The sequence below is a fragment of the Canis lupus genome, chromosome 5 (genome assembly GCF_011100685.1).
Source record: "Canis lupus familiaris isolate Mischka breed German Shepherd chromosome 5, alternate assembly UU_Cfam_GSD_1.0, whole genome shotgun sequence".
Lineage (NCBI taxonomy): Eukaryota > Metazoa > Chordata > Mammalia > Carnivora > Canidae > Canis > Canis lupus.
Window position 1 is genome coordinate 43,549,117 of NC_049226.1, and position 22,167 is coordinate 43,571,283.

At 39.9% G+C, this 22,167-nt stretch overlaps 1 protein-coding gene across 1 annotated transcript in view; it reads right to left on the reverse strand.

Moving 5' to 3' along the window:
• IL12RB2 (interleukin 12 receptor subunit beta 2) overlaps positions 1-22,167 on the reverse strand; it is a 63,130-nt gene that overhangs the window by 15,103 nt on the left and 25,860 nt on the right. Inside the window, 4 exon segments of the mRNA NM_001025399.2 lie at positions 722-880; positions 971-1,069; positions 5,814-6,011; positions 13,043-13,262. Of these exon segments, the coding sequence (NP_001020570.1) occupies positions 722-880; positions 971-1,069; positions 5,814-6,011; positions 13,043-13,262 (676 nt within the window).

The window sequence follows — 22,167 nt, forward strand, 5'->3', positions numbered from 1 at the left end:
TCATGAAGGGATAAAAATATTGCTTCTTCATGATAAATGCTCCTGAAAGAAAGCCAGTTGTTTATGAAATAAAAAGAAGGTCAATCCAGGAAAAAAACAAAAAAACAAAAACCATGATTCTGAATAAATCAAAGATTAGAACATCAAATCTGGCAAATGACTAGGAGCTGCTACATAAATGAGAGATGAAATCATTTGGGATAATGTTCTAGCCAGAATTTAATTGCTTTCATTTTATAGTTATAGAATAATTATGGGTCATAAGAAGTTACTTAAACTGTATTGTATTTTACCCATTTTAAGGAGAAAATAATATGCTCTGATAGTATTTATAGATGTGGGAGTTCAAAATTTCTCTAAACTCATCCCTTGCAAACCTCAGGGGTATATATAATAGTACTGAAGTGCTATTACTGCTTTCTGAAATGCCATGTGCCCACGTGAGCGGCTCCTGAGAGCCTAGTCCATTATCTTCATTTCTTCAATTTGCTTTGCACAAATCATATTCATTAACTCTGTGTGTGTGTTTAGATATCTTGTATTTTTCTTTCTTTTTTTTTGTATTTTTCTTCATTCAATTAATTTCACAAATATTTATTGAGCACCTACTGTGTGCCACTCACCGTGCTAGCACCTGTGTGTATGTATGTGCATGGACATACTTATGGTTCCCCAACAGCTAAGTAAGAAAGATCCCACTGCATTTGTTTCTCACACATACCACAAAGTTGAGGCTGGGAATTGGAGTCCTGTTCCTTCCAATATATCCTGTAATGGAGGATGCAGCCCATTTGTTCTTGGGCTGGAATTTCGTTCCATGAAATTAACACGCTCCCCTTTTCCTCTGAGATGGCATTAATATAGGGGCCCCTCCGTGGTGCTGCAAAGTAGAACACAGGAGGCTTTTGTCATCCTCCAAATCCAAACTGTTGAACTAAAGCAAAATTTGACAAAAGGTCACAAGACTCACCTTTGTGCTTAGAGTTACCCCAGGTGGAGCTACATCCTCTCTGGTCCCCTGACAGTGCATACACATTGATTTCATAACAACTGTAGGGTTTTATGTTCTCTGCAAGGAAAAGGGAGTTCTTATAACAGGTTTGGCATCACATGTGAGTCACTAAAGGGAGACATTTAAATGTTTGATATGGATGCATTCAAGGCATTTCTTTGCTCTCCTTAGTTTGAAGACAGCTCAAGTACAGTCTGGAATGAGGGTGAAGGGATGACCTAAGTCACGAGATCTCAGCAGCCTGTTTGCCACGTTGGGCTTCTGGAAGCCACTGTTCCCACCTCCCAAGTTTGCCTCATGGTGAACAGACAGGCAAATCTGAAGTTTCTTTCCAGGGTCATCATGATTAAGGAGACAAAGCTGTTCCATTTCCAACAAAGACTTAAATATAACCATAGAGACTGCTTTTGAAACACAACTCACTTTCAAGAAAAAAACCACTGACTTCTACAAACAAATCATTTGCTCTTTACAGAGAAGTATGGCTGGTGTTTTGCAGGCATAGAACCTGGACAGATCTTCTAACTCCATTGGTGCTTATCGGGATCTGACATGGCAGCAGGGTGATACATTCAGGTGTGACTTAACCAGGGCACGCTCAGCTCAGCGCAATCCAACCTCTCTTTCTGCCCCTCCTTCCTCATGTTCCCCTCCATGCTCCAGTCAGATTTCACTTGCTTCACAGCGTGGAGATGAGGAGAATACCTGGGAATGGTAATGTGACCTCCCTAGCTTTTAAAATGCCACATTTTGCTATGTTTTGTCAGTCATGAAGTTTTTTGGTAATTGGCTCTTTCCTATCAAAACTCCTTATTTGCATGAATTTCAGATTCTACTTCCTGTAAAGAAAAGGGCCTTCTCATAGATACTGTGACATGTCTTTAAATTCCCAAGGAAATTTAAAGGGAAAAGAGAAAGAATCCCTATGAGGCAACTATAGGATCACATGGTCAGAGTAAGGACTCCTTCCCATAGTGTTTAACACCCAGCCACAGGCAGATCTGGTCCCCTCCACTGACAATTGATTAGGGTTTAACATTTTATTTTTGAGGGAGAGGAATTTTATATCACAGAATAATTTACTAAATAATGTGTATTTTCTATGAAAATCCATTGTCTCTTAAATATTCCAGTAAATGGCATAGGAAAAGAATGTTAGAGTTCAAAGCCAATAGCCAAGAAAGAATTCTTGAAATGTCTTTGGTGCAAAAAAGTGATTTTATTAAAGAAAGCACGGGGACAGGACCCATGGGCAGAAAGAGCTGTGCCAGGGTCATGAGGAGTGGCCCATTATATGCTTTCAAGTTGGGAGGGAGTTAGGGAGAGCGTAAGGCTCTGAGGAATTTTGGAAGCAAGGTTTCCAGGACTATGAGGGGATACCTATTGTTAGGAAAAGGTCATTTATTACCGTCTAATAAAACCTGATGTATATCGGTGGGTCACATGCTTGGGGGATGATTGCCAACACGTATCTTCAAGTTCAGAGATAAAGGAAATTTCTAAAGGAATTTTTATATGTTAAAGTAGATTTACAGGATCCTTGGGGTTGGGCTAAGATTGACTTTAGGCCTTGACAAACAAAGTGTTAACATCAAGGCAGTTGAGTCCCTAGAGGAATGTCACTCTGTCTGTTTCAAGGACTTGTCAGTGGGCTGTAGGCAGTGAGGAAATTTAATAACTTTATTTCTGCCTTTGTTTCCCACATCAGCAAGTACCCTACATAAAGCTCAGATGTGCAACCAGTACTGTCAGAAGAGACCATGAGGAGATCCAAACTCACACTGTGGTGAGTTCCTATTTGTATTCATGAACCAAGTGATATGGACAAAAGGACACAGTCAGTTTAGTCCAGTCATCCAAAGATTCTTTGTAGTGGCATGCAGACCTAGAAGCCAAAAGGGCAACACGGAATATGGAATCATATTTCATTTGGGAGAGAGTAGGGTCTGGCTGCTACCTCTAGTCCTGGAAGCAGCTGACCAACTACCATGCTGTGTATAGGTGTGGGAATTCTAGATAAGCTCATTAGGCAAATGCTATCATTGCATTTTGCCATGCAAAATATGAGTTCAGGGTGGAGGCCTTGGGACTGCTATATCAGAAGCTGTGGGATTCTTCTTGTGAACAGCCTCCTCCTTAGTGGGGGAGGGAAGAAAGTGTGGCACCATAACCTAGCTGACACTTCCCTTTGCAAGAAGGGAGAGACCTAACAAACTTGTTCCCTGGTTCTGACCATAAGGACTCCTGTTTTATTGGCTAATTCTTACACAAACACACCCTAATCATATCTAATTCCTCATCTCAAAAATTCCTTAGCTTTGTTGTCCACTGCACAACATCCACATTCCTAAGATTTTCATTTCTTTCTACAGTCTGGCCCCAACTTCCAGGCTCGTTTCCCACTACTTTTGTGCATATACATATACCTGGCACCCTTGGGCAAAGGCTCTGACCTTACATTTATAAACCAACCCTTTGGTGGATTTTTTGCAGAAAGCTGTTTTCATCTATTAAGTATGGGAGAAGACAAACAATAAACGATCAATAATGAGGAGAGATCCTAGAGGAAGTACAGTGAGAGAATGCAGAAGAGGGACCCAAAGAACCAAGGCATTGGGGAAGGCATTTCTAGACACCTACAGATTTCTACATACTAAAAGGAGTGGCTCTAAATGGTCAGAATAATTTTTACCTAAATAAGACAGTACTGATGGTCTTTAGCCTAGACCCACCAAACTATAAGCAGGAGTTGAATTATATTCTGGCCTCCTGAATATACTCCAAAACACCCAACTCTGCCCCAGCCAGGTTCTAGGAAATGACTTAAAAAGATCTGATAGCAATGAGTTACCTCACTTACTGAAGAGCACCATATTGAATTTGTAAGTATGGATTACCTAATTTTTTAAGTGTTTTTTTCCCCCAGAGTATAACATCAACACTAATAGCTAACCAAGTGTCTTCAAGCAGGGGAGCAGCTTTGTTATTTTACCCCAGTATTATACTGATTTCATTCAAATGAGTATTTCTAAAGTACTTAAAAATATTTTAGTTCCCTAAATATGCAAAACATTCTCTCTCTTTTATGGTATTTGGATAGTGTTATAGAATTTCTAAAAGGAGGAAAGTATAGGGATCACTGGGTCCAAACTATCCCAGAGAGGTAAATCCTAGTGTAGTTTATAATAAGTGTTACAACTTTGTAGCAGTTTAGAGTTCAGTAAATGCCTTTTCTACCCACTGTTTCATTTGATTTGATGGGCATAACAGCCCTAAAGGGAAATTGGTTCTACTGCAACAATTCTAGGGACAGGGAATGCACTACCTTGAGGACCAATCGATTGTCCTATTGCAGACTATCACATGTAAGGAAAATTGAGCTGAATCTGCCTTATAATTTCCATGTAGAGGACTTAGTTTTGTTGCCCACAGTAACAAAGGACACATAGTCTTTCTCACATATACATCAAAGCTAGCAACAGCCATTAAACTGCCCACCCACATCTAGAATTCTCTTCTACAGGCTAAATGGTTCCCACATTATTATGGAGCCCAGCATGGAGCCCAGTGTAGAGCTTGAACTCAACGACCCTGAGATTAAGACCTGAGATGAGATCAAGAGTCAGATGCTTAACCATCTGAGCCATCCAGCACCCCTAAATGGTTTCAATTCCAATTAAAAGTTCCAGACCCCAAATGACTTGTTCATCTTTTCTGATGTTCACTGGGTTATCTAGACGACATTATCTTTAAGTGTAGTGATTACAACTGAATGCAATCCACTAGAAGTTTGAGCAGCTAAACTATAAAAGAGACCCACAGTTTAGGACTAGATCGCATATTGCCATGTAGTATGTATGCTTATTTAATTTGTCTTGTCTCCATCCTCTTGGACAGGTGTAATGATTGCCATGGTGTAATAAAAATATAGAATTTAGAGTCTGAAATCCTGTGAGAAGCTTAGCCATGTCACATATAATAATAATAACAGTAACAGCTAAATTATCAAGTACTTATACTGTGTTTTCTCTACATTAATTCAGTTAGTCCTCACAATAACCCAATGAGGTAGGTATTATTTTCCCCCTTTTACAGATAAGGAAACTGAGGCAGTAAGAAGTTAAATAATTTGCCCGAGGTTACACAACCTAGTAAGTGGCAGAGCCAGGACTTAAACCCAGATAGTCTGGCTGCAGAACCTGCGCTTTCTACTATGCTGAACTTATTCTAAAAGTGACATTGACTAAGTTCTGTCCAATCATTTTAATATCTTTTCAGATGCTTTCTATCGCTTGATAGAAACCTCTGACAGATTTAGATTTGAGGCCTGAGATGTCAATTATTCCATAGATAATTCTGGATTTATTATCACACAAACAATATGCAGCAGAACTAGGAATGAAAGATCTCCTGGTCTTCTCATCTGTATAATGGGTATAATCAAACACTCGCTACACATGATTGTTCTGAGAATGACCTACACTCCCAAGTGAAAGGTGCCCATCACACTGACTGGTTACTACTTAGCTTTTAGCCATGCTTGTTGGATTTAATGATGCATTTGTCTTATATGGCTCTGTGCCAGGCACTTGACTTTTCTAGAGTTTTTAGTCAATCAGTTGGTCTTCTATGGCTGCAGCGGTGTATTCTGAGGATCTGTCCTGAAGAATACTACGTCATCACTGTCCCTCTTACGCAGTTTCCTATAATTGAAGAAGGTTCTGGGTTCCCACCTGTGACTTCTTAAAAAAATAAAAGTGAACTTAGTAACTCCCCAAAACGAAGGTGAACAATTAAATACCTGAAATCAGAGCAGACACGTTGTAGGGGGTACTCCGCAGCCAGTTTAGAGGGGGCGTGTCACCCCTGGGATGGAGCTCCCTCCATTCCACCACATACTCCTGGACAGCAGGAGCAGCTTTCCCGGGATGCTCCCATGTCACCATAATGTCGTCCACACCCTTCGAGTTTGCAGAGACCTGGCGAGGAGCCAGCAACCCTTTTTGAAGAAAAAGGGGGAAGCACAAAAACAAAATCACAGGTGGAAAAGATGTAAAAAACAATTCATCCCAGCAAAGTTTTAGGAAGAACCAATTTCCTGTTAAGAATTTCAGATTTGTTCTTAATTAGTGTAAGGACCCGTGTAAGGTTAGTTGTAGAGTTATTTTCCCCTGCACCTTCCACTTCTGTGTCCCCAAAGGTACCTGCTTTATTGATACATGCATCCTTCTAATCCACCTCCCACATGTTTATTTAGGTATTTGTGTATCCTTGAAAGTTAATGTTGCTTTGTGCTTGTGTTTTGTATTTTCATGAAATGTGCTGAGAGTAAATTTAATGCTTTTTCTTACTTTTTCTTTCCTACTCAGTATTATATTTCTGGAACATGTCCATCCTTCTATATGTAAATCCAGCTCATTCCCTCCAACTGCTACCTCAAACATTTTCTGTCCAGTCCCAGCTGATGATCAGGAGGTTCTTTCCAACTCTTTGCTAACATAAACAAAGATGCAATGAACATTCTCTTGCATGTCCTCAACTGTGCTTGTGCAAGAGTGTTTCTGAATATATCTGTACAGAGCTGCTCAATTATAGAATCAGTCCACATATTATTTCATTAAACACAGCCAGAGTGATCTCTAAAGTGGCCAATCAGTTGATATTCCAACAAGAAAAGCATGAGGATTCTTATTTCCCCATCAGCACTTGGTATCCTCTTTCAAATTTTGGCCAACCTGGTACCTGCAAAGTGGCATTTAACTGTGGTTTTATTTTCATTGTCTGATTTATTTATTTATTTTTAAAGATTTTATTTATTTATTCATGAGAGACACACAGAGAGAGGCAGAGACATAGACAGAGGGAGAAGCAGGCTCCCTGCAAGGAGCTGGATGCAGGACTCGATCCCCGATCCCGGGATCACACCCTGAGCTGAAGGCAGATGCCCAACCACTGAGCCACCCAGGCATCTCTGATTTATTTATTTTTAATAAGTTGCTTTTAAATTTCTTATGAAGCTGAGCTTTTCTTTATGTATTATTAGCTATCTGACTTCCCCCTTTGTAAAATCCCTGCTGACATTCTTAACTCATTTTTTGTCTTTTCTCTGATTTACAAAAATAGGTTTTATACTCTAGATATCATTTGTAGTTTTCAACACTAGAAATATTATACTCCAGTCTTTCAACCCTCTGATAACTTCATGATGTGTTTGCTGCACATAATTATTCACTTTGACATATGTAAACTTATTTATCTGTGGTTTGTGCATTTTGAGTCTTGTTTTTGAAATTCTTCCATCCTGGGATCACAAAGATACTCAATTACATGTTCTCCTATTGGCTTTTGGTTTTACCTTCCCCAGTTAAGTTTTTTAAAAGATTTTATTTATTTATTCATGAAAGACACACACACACACACACACACACACACACAGAGGCAGAGACACAGGGAGAGGGAGAAGCAGGCTCCATGCAGAGAGCCTGACGTGGAACTCAATCCCGGGTCTCCCGGATCATGCCCTGGGCCAAAAGCAGGTGCTAAAACACCGAGCCACCCAGGAATCCCCTTAATTTTTTAAAAAAAGATTTTATTTATTATTCATGAGAGAGACAGAAGCAGAGACACGGGCAGAAGGGAAGCAGGCTACCTGAAAGGAGCCTGATGTGGGACTCGATCCCATACCCCGGGATCACGCCCTGAGCCAAAGGCAGATGCTCAACTGCTGAGCCACCCAGACATCCCCCCAGTTAAGTTTTTAATCCAAATCTAGCTAAAAGGCTTTTTAAAGGGTAATAAATTTTATTCTTTTTTCCATATTGTGAGTCAATTTTTCCAAATGTGATACTATCCCTACCATATACCAAGTTCCACTTATTCATGGGTTTGTGTCTGGAGTCCCTTCTTTGCCAGAACACACTGCTCTCATTAGGCCTTGTGATATCTAATTATGTGGTTTGTAAATCCTCTCCTTATTCTGTCCTTCATTTTTCAAAGTGGTCCTGGATATTCATGACACGTTTTTATTCCATATAGCTTTTAGAATCAGTTTATCAGAATCTTTGCTCTCAGCCCCCCTCCATAGTTAGGTGTCGGGGCTTCTTTGAAGTTACTGTGTTCTGCTCTCTGGACTTCCCTGCTCCATTGTAGAAATGTCCAAGCAATGTTTGTATCAGGGCAACAAGAGCAAGGAGGAGGACTAAAACCAGAAAGTGCTACCTCAGTGCTCCCCCTTATCACTATTCACCACTGCACTCAGCCATCTATCCTGTCCCTCCTGTGGCATCCTCAGAACTGTGCTTGGTTGGTGGTGAGAACCTATAACCTGTGTACTGTCTATTTTGCCAGGGAATGGAATTCCCTATTAGGGGTTCCCTTACATTCATTTGTCTTGGAATTGTATGTCCTGGCTATGCCATAAGATTTTTTTTTTTTGAGAATGAAATGCATTCATTAAGTAAATATTTATTGAGCACCTATAGGTTCCAGTACACTTTGCCAGGTGATGGACTAAAATAGCCAAAGAACCCTTCTGACCACTGCTTTCTCTGGAAAGAGAAATTAGCCAAGCAAATCAACTTGGCATTGCCCTGCCTGAGTCATCAGTCATCATATTTACCAGGAACCAGCCTGAATTTTCAGGGCACATACTCTCCTTTAGAACTCTGCTAACAACTCACCTTATTTCTATCACCTTTGAAAATTATTTCTTTAGCTCAGTCATTCCCATCTCCTTTTTCCCTGAGAGCCTCTGAGCAGAGTTATGAAATTCATAAGGTATTTAGAATAAGTGTCCACCTAAGAGACAGGTGGCTTGGTTTTTCAGTCCAGCTCTGCCACTAATTGGATGTGTGGTCTTGTCTAGGTTATTTCACCTCCTGAGGCCTCAGTCTCTGACATCTGTGTGGGTCTCTGTTTATGATTGTTTTGGCTTCTGACTCTCCGTGTGGTTTCAAGAATTCTTGAGCACAGGGACTGGTCTGAAATATTAAATACGTTTTTACTTGTTGACCGATGGGTTTAGCACACATTCAATTTTCATTGTAAATCAACAAAATCATTCTTATGCTTCTTTATAGGCAATGCTGTGGCAGGTGCTTTTTATGACAAAGTTGTCCCTACTTCCTCAAAATCAACATAATTCTGCGCCCCCCCAGGGGTGGAGGGAGGTGCTATTTTTCCTTCCTAAAAGGAAAGCTATATATGTGAGTAGTGTGAACATATACTCAAAGAGACAAAGACAAAATCATGGTATGCTATTCCTACAGATCATTCAGAATATGGGTGAGACAAAAGTACTCAAGGATGGGACTGTGTAATTTGCCAATGTGTCCTCCATGTCACTCTGGGATACAAAGAGTATTGGGTAGTTGTATTGGGTGGTTCAGATGCGGTCTTAGAAGAGACAACAGACCCTTGATATTCCAAGATTTCCAGGACCAGGACCCTCTTAGTTACAGCTCAGTTCAAGTACTGTCCTATCTTACCTCCTCTACATGTTCATTCTTATTGAGTCTTATCCTTATGCAACACCTGTCCAATCTGGGAAGAACAGGTTTCCTCTTTCTTTGCCATTGGTTTCCATCATCTTCCCACTTCCCATGGACCTCATTCCATGAGGTCCTCATTCCACTAACTAGCCCTCTGTCCCCTTTATCTCTAAATTCTTCTCTACCCAATTCTTTTCCCCAACTTCCATGCTTGCTCAGATCTCACTTTAAAGCAAACCCTCATGCCCACATATCTCCACTCCCTCACCTGGCTCCCACCAACTTGTCTCTTCATACCCCAGTCACATATTGCCTCCCTCCCTGGCATCCTTCAAGCCCATGCTTCATCTTTTGTCTGTTCCTAGAATTACCTGGGCATCCCTCTAATCTCACACTTATACTGCACCACAGTTTACTCATTTATGTCTGTCCCTCTCATGTGACTAAATATAACTGGAGGACCTCAACAGTACTTCTAACCTATTGCTGGATGCTAGCTGCCTTATGTAGTATATCCTCAGTAAATAACTGTTGAATGAATAAAGAAGCGGCTAGCTCTAACATAATGAATGTGTCATTTTAAGAAGTTGTTACCAAATCCAAATAAAGCACAGACTCAGAAAATTCATAAAGTTTATAGTTTCAAGACCCATCTGCAGTGACATTTGAAGAAGTAAGGTATTCTGAAATACTACATTTTAACAATAGCAGGATACTAAATAGTGGTAAGAGTTCAATTTCCTCCACAGAATTCACTTTAAAAACTATATATGCAGAACTTAGCCACAGAAGAAAAATTATAAAAATATAAAGCACAAAAGGGAAGGAAAATCACTTGTAATCCCATGATGCAGTCATGGTCTCTATTAACATTTCTACATACATTCTACTAGATTTTTTATCAGGCAAAAAATGGGTACTCATGTAAATACATATTTTAAACAGCATCATCCCATATATACTATTGAAAGCCTATCTTTTCACTTATTATGTACATCACTCCTTGTCAATAAAAGCATAGCTACAACATGGCTTTAATGCTAGTGTGCGGTTAAGGCAGGTGAGAGTCATGATATATTAAACCAGTCTCTCTATTATTTTACATTTAGGTTGTTCATAGTGTTTCACTATTTCAAAATTTTCCACGATCATCTTTGCGCCTACACTTCTAAGCACTTACCATTTACTGAGGATACATTCATAATGATAAAATTTTTGGTCAAAGATACATTAGTATTTAAAGTTTGTTACATATGGCCAAATCGTCTCCAGAAAGTTATACCAATTTACATACCCACCAGCAGGGTACAGCATATCTTTTCCCTACACACCCACATGGGTTATACTAATTCTACTTACTCTTTCTCAGTCTGATTTGGTTTCTCATGTTTTCTCAAGATTTGCATCTGACTGATTGCTAGTTAGGCTACGCATATTTTCATATCTTTATTGCTACTCTTCTATTTAGTTTTTGAGTTGCTTGTTCATGGCTCCAATCTCTTATTTATTTGAAAAAGTAGATAGATAATCCATCTCCTTTGGCCAAAAAATGTGACATATACTTTTCTTAAATTGCTATTTACACTTCTAAAGCTTTGTTTATGGTGTTTTTAACATTTTTATTTAACTATGCATAGAGTTTGAGCTTTCTCCGCCCCCCCCCCCCCAACTAATTCATCTTTTCACGTTTCTGCCCTACATACCTACCAAAAATAGGCAGAAATTACCACTTGCCTACCAAACATTTTGTCCTTTTTTAGCAAGGGAACATTGCTGCCTGAAATATATTTCTAAGCCTCCTTTGCAGCTAGGTGTGACCAGATGACCAGTTAGAGACAATGACCATAAATGTGTTGTGTGACCTGGAGCAAAGCTCCTCAAGGGTGAGGGGTGGGCCCTTCTCTCCTCCTTTTCCTAGAAGGAAGTAGATAGAGCTCTGGCAGCCATCTTCGACCATTTCCATCTTGAGGATAGAAGCCAGTTTGGCAGAGGAAACAGAAAGAAGGAGTTTGGAATCCTAATGATGTCACCAAGCTGTCACACCAGCCCTGAACTGTATACCTCTGGACTTCTTTTATGTGAGAGAATTAATAAGCCACTGTAGTCAGGCCTCTAGTAAGAGCAACCCTTACTCCTAAGAGCAATTCCTAACTCATATACCAATTAGAAGTTACATTAATATTTACTTGTACTTTCTTTTAGTTATTTTTTATCTACTCTATCATCTCTATGTTTATGGAATATATGACTGAAAAGATATATAACTAGAATTTAACAGTGTATATAAAATAATCATATTTGGGTAGAAGCTTCTTTCAAATGATGATTGCTAGGCTCATATGTAGATAAAATGTTCCACCGAATTTTAAAAAAGGATTTAATTATAGTTTTATTAGATATTTTTGGAAAAGTTAGGCCAATGATCTTGACATTGAGAAACAGCATTTATATCCATTTTATTGACTAATCATAGGCTTTTATCTTGAAAAATGAGTTTTCTAAGCATGCAACTCTAAAATGTGTATCACTAGCTGGGAGATTTCAATATAGATAATTTGATAAATGTCTACATTTGTGTAATAAAGTGCTGTAGTATAGAAAATTTTTACTGTAGTTTAATTACAGCCAGAATTTCATTTTAGTATTATTGGTTTTAAAATATGTTTTGCTGTGGAAGGAGCCTCGGTGTCCATCGAAAGATGAATGGATAAAGAAGATGTGGTCTATGTATACAATGGAATATTACTCACCCATTAGAAATGACAAATACCCACCATTTGCTTCGACATGGATGGAACTGGAGGGTATTATTCTGAGTGAAATAAGTCCATCAGAGAAGGACAAACATTATATGTTCTCATTCATTTGGGGAATATAAATAATAGTGAAAGGGAATAAAGGGGGAAGGAGAGAAAATTAGTGGGAAATATCAGAAAGGGAGACAGAACATGAGAGACTCCTAACTCTGGGAAACAAACAAGGAAGGGGTGGTAGAAAGGGAGGTGGGCGGGGGGTGGGGGTGACTGGGTGATGGGCACTGAGGGGGGCACTTGATGGGGTGAGCACTGGGTGTGATTCTATATGTTGGCAAATTAAACACCAATAAAAAATAAATTAAAAAAATAAAATAAAATGTTTTGACTATAAGAGCAGAATGTTTCCTAGATCTTGACATCACATAGTAGTTTTACACCTAGAAAAATTAGCTAGACATTAGTGTTCAATTTAATGTAACTAACATTTTCTTAATAACATTTTTAAGCACCTGCTATGTTAGTCTCTGTATTTAATCTCACAATGACCTGCAAGACAGATAATATAATTCCTACTTTAGAGAGGGAGAAATTGAAGCTCAGAGGTGTTAATTCACTTGTCTAAGGCCACTCATACTCTAAGTGCAAAAGAATTCCTGTAGGCTGTCAGCTCCAAAGTTGAAACTCCTATGCTATTTATGCCAGGCCCTAAGCTGAGCCTGTGGGACATGAGAGATAAGTAAGAAACAGTTTCCCATAGGTAATATGAAAGGAAAGTTGGTACTTACCTGCCCCACACAGGTCCGTTATGTTAATATAAGTAGGCAGGGTACTGCCTTTTGAGTTAGCTGCAGACACAGTCACAACCCAATTCCCAGTTCTGGGAATGACCCAGGTCCAGGAGGTGTGTTCTGTGATGTTCTGTAGTGTGACTTTCACCCCTGCCACCTCCTGCAAGGTCACTCGATAGTGGAGGATTTTTCCTCTTGCCTTGGACATACTCATATTCTGCAACAAAACATATCCACTTACTTGTGTACTCCCAGACAAGGTCACTGGATGCTTTGTGGCTGAACCTGATGGCCTCCGCAACAGCAGGTTACATATGAGTGACCTTTTTATTTACATCTTATCATCTTCTCCGCTGCGTATCTCTACGTCTCCACCCAAACTTACCATTTAGGGGGAAAAGTGAATTTATATTTTTAAAAGCTAATTCTTAAAAACACATTGAGTTTCTTTTCTTGCTTCAAAATGAAACTTCCTAATAGTAGAAAACTCAAGTACATCCAATGGAACAAGAGTGGAATCTGAATTCCAATGATCTGGGTTTCAGTTCCACCTATACTAATCATCACTAGCTGTGTGATCCAGAGCAAGGTACTCAGCCCCTCTGAATCTCCATTTTTAAATCTGTGAAACACACACACACACAACTTTTTATATAGAAAGTGTAATGCTGCTCATTAAATCAAAAATGAGATTTTCAAGAGCTAAACTAGTAAAATTCACACTTAGTGAACTGGATTAACCATCTGTGCTAGGAAAGTAAGACACTGTTTATAAATGTGTGGCTAATGAGTTTTGAAATTGCAAAAATTCCAATTGAGATCATTTGGGAGCAATCCCAGAAAGTAAGCAGAAAACTAATTATTTGTATTATAACCCTGTTTGGATAAGGACCATGGGAAACAGAAGCAATGAATATGAAGAGCCACCAAGTGCAGCGCGGGCAGTGCCTATCCATGCTTAGTGCATGGAGAGAGAGGTTGAGTTCACTAGACTTAAGCATGATGGTTTTCTTGGCAAGGCTATTCCTTCTATGGGTTCAGGTGCTAAAAGACACATATTAGGACTGGCAAATGCCCCTTTCTCTGGTTCCTACCCCTTAAGCATTCTTTTAATAATTTGGTTTCCTGTGTATTTATCTGTCAGGAGAGGCTGGGGTAACATGAACATCTGGTTCACTTAAAATTTGTATTTTTCACTTTAAGTGAATAAATTGGCCTACTGATGATAATTTGGCTTCTGAAATAATTAGCATGCTGAGAAAGAATGTTCCTATCTGCTGACTCAAGCCTTCTGGGTAGCCCAACAGCTGCATTCCTCATTGTAAATTAATCCATGAACATCTAGCTTTTTATATTTCAGTCTCTGGGAACTTGATTAAAGCAGGTCCTACCCTGGGTGCCCTTCTGGATCCACAAAGTCCAGGACTGGATCTTAAACCATGGTCAATGCACCGGGTGAATGTCATGTTGCTGAGAGCTCTTTTGGGTGCACTTTCAGCCTTTCCCTAGAAGACACCTTTGTTTTCTGGCAGGAACCAAGAAAGTTAGCATTTTCATTGTCCATCACAGTCAATCTTGTAGGCCTGTTGTGTGGATTAAAGTAAGTGACTGCTTTTGAAATTGTGATGTTCTGAACTGTTATTAATAAACAAGTCCTTTGTCACAGGAGTAAAGCAGGATAAATTAAAGCAAAAGCTGGCTGGAGAAGACCATTCCCTCAACTCTCTATCCTTCCCTGTCTCCTCTGTAGGTTCAGAGGTAGGACTATTATTTCACCTCCACATCATGCACCCTTCCCTAAGGCACTCCTCAAGAGTTAACTAAGCTCACAAAGTTCCTCAGTCTTGTCAGGAACCCAAGGGGCTTCAGTCTTACTCTGACAACTGAAGGACCAGAGCTCTAATTGAAAAATAACACCTTGTAAATCAGCTCTTACTACCTTCCTTTCATTGTCCATCATAGACATCTCAGCAATCTCATTTAATCCTATGGTAGAGCACTGAAAGAAGAGGGAAATGTCAAATCATCTTACAGGAAGAGTCAATGAACTTGCCTCATGACTGCTGTGGAAATCTAACTGAGGTCCATGCACTACACACTACAGTCATCTTGTAAAGAAAGATGTGGATCTGAAAGATGAGTAAAGGTTCCTAGAGGGTAGTGAAAGGCCTGGGCCTAAACCCTTACATCTCCCCTTCAATATCCCATATTTTAGAGTTGAAAATCTCATTGAGAAGGTAATGGTGGAGTTAAGGTAATTAGAGAAATAAATATGGTATCCCATGAATTATGCTTGTATAAAATATCAGGCTCAAGTTTTGGGATAAACATTAACATCTCTCAGGCAATTGGTCTCTTTCACCAATTTGAAAATGGGCCTCACTTGTCCAACATGGTCCATGGAACAAAAAACCTAATAAGACAATAGGGAAGTAGGTATTTTTCCAGCTGGCACGTAGTCTCCTGAAGCAACTGAAAAGTTTAATTTGGTTTTAAAAAAATAGCAATATAAAATTTGCAAATAATGCATATATCTGGATTATATTTGGCCCTGATGTAATGGAATATCATCACAAAACTACAGAGCCAGGAAGGATTAGTAATTATTTTTTTTTATTTATTTATTTTTTATTTTTTATTTTTTATTTTTTTAAGGATTAGTAATTAATTCAACATTTCATTCTATCAATAGGAAATAAGTCCAGGACATGAAATGACATACTTAAGGCCACTCAAGGAATAGATGGAGGAGCTGAGAGTGGAATCCAGGGCTCCTGACTTTTAGACTAGCAATCCCTCTCCTCTGATGTGCTACTCCTTATGTTGGCAAGCCTGAGACAATGAACTGGTCACCACAGGACACTATGTTTCATGCTGGAATCCCCAGTTACCCTTCTGGCCCAAAGTTGGAAAGCAGCTTGTCTAATTGTGAGGTTGTGGTACATTTTAATGTGGAGCATCAACAGAAGACATCAGGTCAGCAATTTTGGGATGGTGGAGATCCAGAATTCTTTGTTCCCAGAATCAACAGGCCTTGGGTCTCTGGCTTTGAACCCAAAACTGTCACCTGAAGAGCCAGCTGGGTCTTTTCAGATGAACTTACTTTTGCTCTAATGTTTACATATTTGGGTGGGAGATAGGGAGAAACTATCACTTATTGGAACATATCATGAGCCAGAAGCTTTACATCTATTGTCGCATTTAGTCCTCATATCTCCTTGACCTGAGGGAGCTTGGAAAGGTTAAGAAACTGACTCAATTAATCCCCACAGAAAAGTAAGGTGAGATCTTAGTGTGCCCCCTGGTGGGCATGAGAGAGGAAGGCAATGTCCGGGATGTGTGTGGTGTCCTGGTACTTCTTGTACCTTTATGGGCAGTGCTGAAAGGGGTGTCAAGCCAGTGTTCCTGTCATTGTCACCCTCTCCTACTGGTAAGAGTGTGCTAAACAGGAAAAGCTGTCTTATTGCCTCCTTCAGTTTTTTTTTTTCCTCTGTGTGTGAGAAATGATCTAAACTTAATAAACTTAGCTTTTCTGACTTAGGTTTATGAGAGAAGCGGGAATGTAGCCTGCTGCCTTATAAAACTATTGTGAGAGTTCTAGTGGCTGAAAAGGCTTTCAGCACCAAAAATTACCTGGTGAATATATCCATGACAGAACAAAAGTCTGGTCCATCTTAGAATGCAAGACCTCTGTGTTTTGTTTTTAAGATTTTATTTTATTTTTTTAGGTAATCTTAGACCCAACATGGGGCTCAGACTCACAAGTCTGAGATCAAGAGCCTCATGCTCCACCAACAAAGTCAGCCTGACACCCCTGTTTTGTTTTTAAGTATATGGGAAGAAGGGTGTTTCTGTGAATTGACAAATCATTTCTTCTTAGGACTTAAAGAAAAAGCTACTGTACTTGTCATAAACTGATATTTTATTCTGAACTCCCCCGATGCAAACAAGCAAACACACACCAGTATGTCAGAGCTAAGCCTACATCAAATAAGAGAAGTTATAATCAAGACCTCTTTGAAAGCTGGGGAATTCGAATATGTCACAGACTTTTGGGGGGATGAGGTTAGTTTTATTAGAGCAGATCCTTTGCTTTCCTGCTCCACCACATAGTAGCTCTGTGACTTTGGGCAAATTATTTTACTTCTCTGAGGCTCAATTTACTTATCTGTAAAATGAGATAATTCTATGTACGGCACAGACTTACAGGAAGATACAATGGGTTGAGGGAGGCAACGGTTTCAACGAGTACTTGGGATATGGTAGATGTCAGACACTTGATGAGTTTCCTGCTCTCTGTTACTCAAATATAAAAATCTTCATAGTTGGCACTTTTCCCATTGTATTCATATGACTCTTCTACCAGTGTATGGAAAGACAGGCCATCTTGACTCGGCTCCCACCATGGGTCTGTATGGAAGTCTCATCGATGTCATACAGTTGATTACAAAGGACATATAATTTGTGAGGTAAGCCTAGGTACCTTGATTTCAGAACTCATGATTGCTTTCAGCAACCCCAGTCCAAAGTGAGGGAGCAGCTCAAAAGACAAGCTCATCTGGAAGTTTTTAAAATCGCTGTATTGAAATGATCCATCTGTGGATCTGTCCTCCCACTTGTCTATCAGCCCATCTTTGTGTCTCAGAGTCCTGTACAATGTTTGCCTCCTAGTGACTCAGCCAACACTTTTCATGATTCTCTCATTAATCTTTGCAACAACCTCAGGTGGTGTACGCTATTACTATCTGCACTTTATTTGTAAGGAAAGGAAGGCACAGAGAGGATAAGCACCTTGCTTAAGAACACACAGCCAGTAAGTGGTGAAGCTGCAACTTGAACCCAAGTAGCACAGCTCTACCTAGAGGATGAACTCTGAATTTCATCTGTGTTAGTGCTCAGTAGATACCTGCAGGTGTTTTGCTACCCTGAACTTATTTAATTGATACTAATACCTCATGTTAATTATCCTGACATAATGATTTCTACCTTGCTTTGCAGCAGAAAAACAGCAAAATAATAGAAAATTTGTTAGAGCAAAACTTGAACCTCCCTTCCATCTGTTTTCTATCTTGTTAATGCTCTGCTACCCACTTTATCTTCATCATTGACCACATTCTGTTACTCAACTGAAATTCCCTACATTACAGTTAGTATAATATGTACGACTAGTAAGCAAGGCAAAACAACCCCATTCTTTCCAAAAATGCCTTCAGAAATGCTGTGCCAGCCTGTTGGGAAAGGGAAGGAGACAGAGCTGAATATTACAACAAAACTATCAAAAGCTTCCCATTTGCTGCTTTTGTATTTAAATATCATTTTTTGAGATTGGATGCTTCCTCTAATCATATAAAGGCCTCAGGCTCCTGATAACCAATCTTCCCTGTGGATTTATGAAAGATCTTTGTTCTACATCAATATAAATCAGATTACAAACAATACTTTCCCTCGTTTACAGGATTTCTTTCATATGAGGAGGCCAAAGGACACAACCCCTCAGTGCAATGTGATATGGATTGGAAAATTCTTCATACAACATAGAGAGATACAGGGAGAAAAAGACAAAGGAAATGTACTAAAGAAGCTTCTTTTGAGGCTCTGCTGTAAACTGGTGTACGGGTCTTGTTACTTTCTCTTTCTTTTAGCCTTCTGTGGTTTGAGGGTAGCTGTTTATCCGAATGAGTTACTTCATTTAGCAAATGATTAAAACCCACCGAATCTTTCCCCCACTTTTGGAATCAAGTTTGCCTAACACTCTTCCCTGCTGCTTGTGAAGGCCCCACAGGGGCGCTGTTCATTACAGTAGGGAGCCACCAGCCGCACATAGCCTTGGTGCTCTTGAACTGTGACTAAGATGTATTGCTCTCTGAGGGTGAGCTCTTAGCCACCATACCCACTGGCACTTAGTAGACACATTAGTTTTCAAAGATTTAGTAGGATAAGGAGAATGTAAAATAGCTAATCAATAATTTGTAAATATTGATTACATGTTGAAATGATAACATTCCATACATACTTGGGCTAAATAAAATATATTATTAAAATTAATTCCGCCTGTTTCTTTTTTATTTTTAAAAGTAGCTGCAAGAAAATTTCAACTTATAGATGAGGCTCTCATTTGAGGTGTGTTTTATATTTCTATAGTGATCCTTCATATGCTGAATCCACAGTCCCCAGTTTCCTGCCAAATGTTCTCCCATCTTTGTCCCAACTAATTTGTTCTTCTGGGGTCAGTTCTAGCATTACCTTTCAAGACGTCTTCTGTGATTCCTCACCCATTCCCCTGCTCTACTGGTTGACCCTGATCATTTTTCCCCCAGCTGAATCTTAAATTCCTTAACACCTGAACGCCCTAATCAGACCCATTTTGTCCTTCTGCTGGTCTATGAGCTCAAGCACCTGAGGACTGCATTTGTCTTATTCGCTTCCATATCCCTGGCATGCAGCACAGTGTCCAGTATTAAAGAGAGGCTTGAATATGTTTGTTGAAATAAATCAATGAATGAATAAATAAATAAAGTGGAGTTGCCTTCATTTACAAACACATATATCTCTTCTCGATCCATGGCCTCAACCACAATTTCGAAAGTTTATGATCTGCCATGATTAAAAAATTAACAGAGGAAACTGGAAAGGTTAATGTGGTTTTAACCCTTTGTCATATCTTTTCATATACTGTCTATCAGGTGATTTTCTTCTTAAAGAATACATGTGTTAACTGGAAGAAAGGTGTATTGGAATCACGGGTTGAAATGCTTAATCGAAGCAAAGGAAACATATGAGACTTTGCACAAAAGGAAGATACAGGGGATGTGAGAGAGAGGATGCTAAAAGCCCCCGTGAAAGGCTCTAACACGACGCTGAGGCTGTTCATTACAGGGCAACACTTTCTACTTATTATTGCATTTATTGTTTTAACAATACCTAGGTGTTTTTGTTTTATTTCATAGATTAAATTGTACTTTTTGGCTTAAATATAGAAAGAATTTTTGTTTTAAAAATAGCTATGGCAAGAAATTATACAAAATATTTTTTAGGAAACAGAACTTTCAGAAGAAACCTTTTTGAGAGAAACCTGAAGTAGGTAAGAACCAGAACAAGAAAGCACAGGTTTCCTTCATCTTCAACACATTCCCACACTCACATTCATACACACACACACATTCACAAACACACCCACACTCATACCCCCACACACACACCTTCCACACACTCATATTCACTGCGATAGTCTGAATGTGTGTTTGTGTCCAAGATTCACATATATGCTGGAGTCCTAATGCCCAGTGTGATGGTATTAGGAGGTAAGGCCTCTGGGAGGTGATTAGATCATGAAGGGTGGAGGCTTAATGAATAGGATTAGTGCCCTTATAAGGAGCTCACTAGCCTCTTCTGCCACGTGAGGATACAATAAGAAGTCTGCAGCGGGATCCCTGGGTGGCGCAGCGGTTTGGCGCCTGCCTTTGGCCCAGGGCGCGATCCTGGAGACCCGGGATCAAATCCCACGTCAGGCTCCTGGTGCATGGAGCCTGCTTCTCCCTCTGCCTGTGTCTCTGCCTCTCTCTCTCTCTCTCTCTCTCTCTGTGTGTGTGTGACTATCATGAATAAATTAAAAAAAAAAAAAAGTCTGCAGCCCAGAAAAGGCCCCTCACCTAACGTTGATGACACCTGGTCTTGGACTTCTAGCCTCCAGAACTGTGAGAAACAGATTCCTATTGTTTATAAGCCACCCAGTCTGTGGTATTTTGTTATAGCAGCCAAATGGACTAAGGCACTTACCTACATGCACCCACACTGACATGTATATTTACATACCCACACTCATACTCTAACCCCACACACATATTAAAAACTCACACTCATTCACACACACATTCACACTTATCCATTGTACTCACACACATCTACAATGCACATGCACACACATCACTAACATGCATACTCACACTCACCTACATCCACACCTTGTTCCTTCAAGGTGTCCTGATTCCATTTAGCACCAATTACTCTCTTCTGATGTAAACATCCTACAAAAATGAAAGGTTATCTCACATTTCCCCAGCTGCAGGAGAAACATGTTCTCACTTTATTCATAGACTAATGGGGTTTTACTTGGTGCTAAGACCTGAAATCCCCCTCTCTGCAGTGGCAGGGTGTCCCTCTCATTGGGTTTCCCAGTATTGATCAAAGTGAAAACAAACAAAAAAAACCAACAAACCACCACACATACGTCTTTGCTTTCTTTCCTGAGGTCTGATTTTGGTCCCACCACAAAGCACCTGATCTGGCTGCAGTATTTCTTTCTAGTCTGACATTCAGATGAGTCCCTATGTCATGGCACCATCCCAACAAATTCCCACGCCTGCCTTAGAGTAGCATAAGAAATCCTCAGTTGGATGAGTGGGACAGGAAGGGTTCCAGACAGAAGGGCAGTGATTTCTGCCAGCAGCAAGCATCATAGTACCTGAAATCCTTTCTCTGAAATCACTCAGCTCCCTAGACCTGTGTCTGTGTTTGTAACATGAGGTAGGACTGCATGCTGCTTACATTCCCTCTAGCTCTTGGGCTCTGTAGTTCTGTGGTCCAAAGCAGGCCTGCTTGTCTCAGTAGTTCTGGTCAGTCTTTCAGTCTCACTGCCAGGTGAGTGGCCTACTTGAAGCCACTAAAGAAACCCAGGGTTTTGCAGGAAAAGACTTACTCCTGTATCAGACCTGCAAAACTGAAGACTAGATCCAACACTCCTTAAGGAGATTCTCAGGCTGGACTCAGGAGATTCTAAGGTTTTGAAGATGCCCTGTCTTGATCACCATCAGGTGCCAATTTGTAGAAGTTTCTAGTATTTACATTTTTAGGATCTTAAGCCAGTTCTGGTCCAAAGCACTCATAATTCTGACTCTGCAAAAGGGAAAACTTTCTTTGTTTCTTTTTTTTTTTTTTTAGAGTTTTATTTATTGATTTGAGAGAGAACGAGCGCTTGTGAGCAATCACGCAAGTTGGAGGAGAGACAGAGGGATGAGGGGAGAATCCTCAAGCCGACTCCCCACTGAGCATGGAGTGCAATGCAGGGCTTGATCCCAGAATGCTGAGATTGTGACTTGAGTCAAAATCAAGAGTCAGCAGCTTAA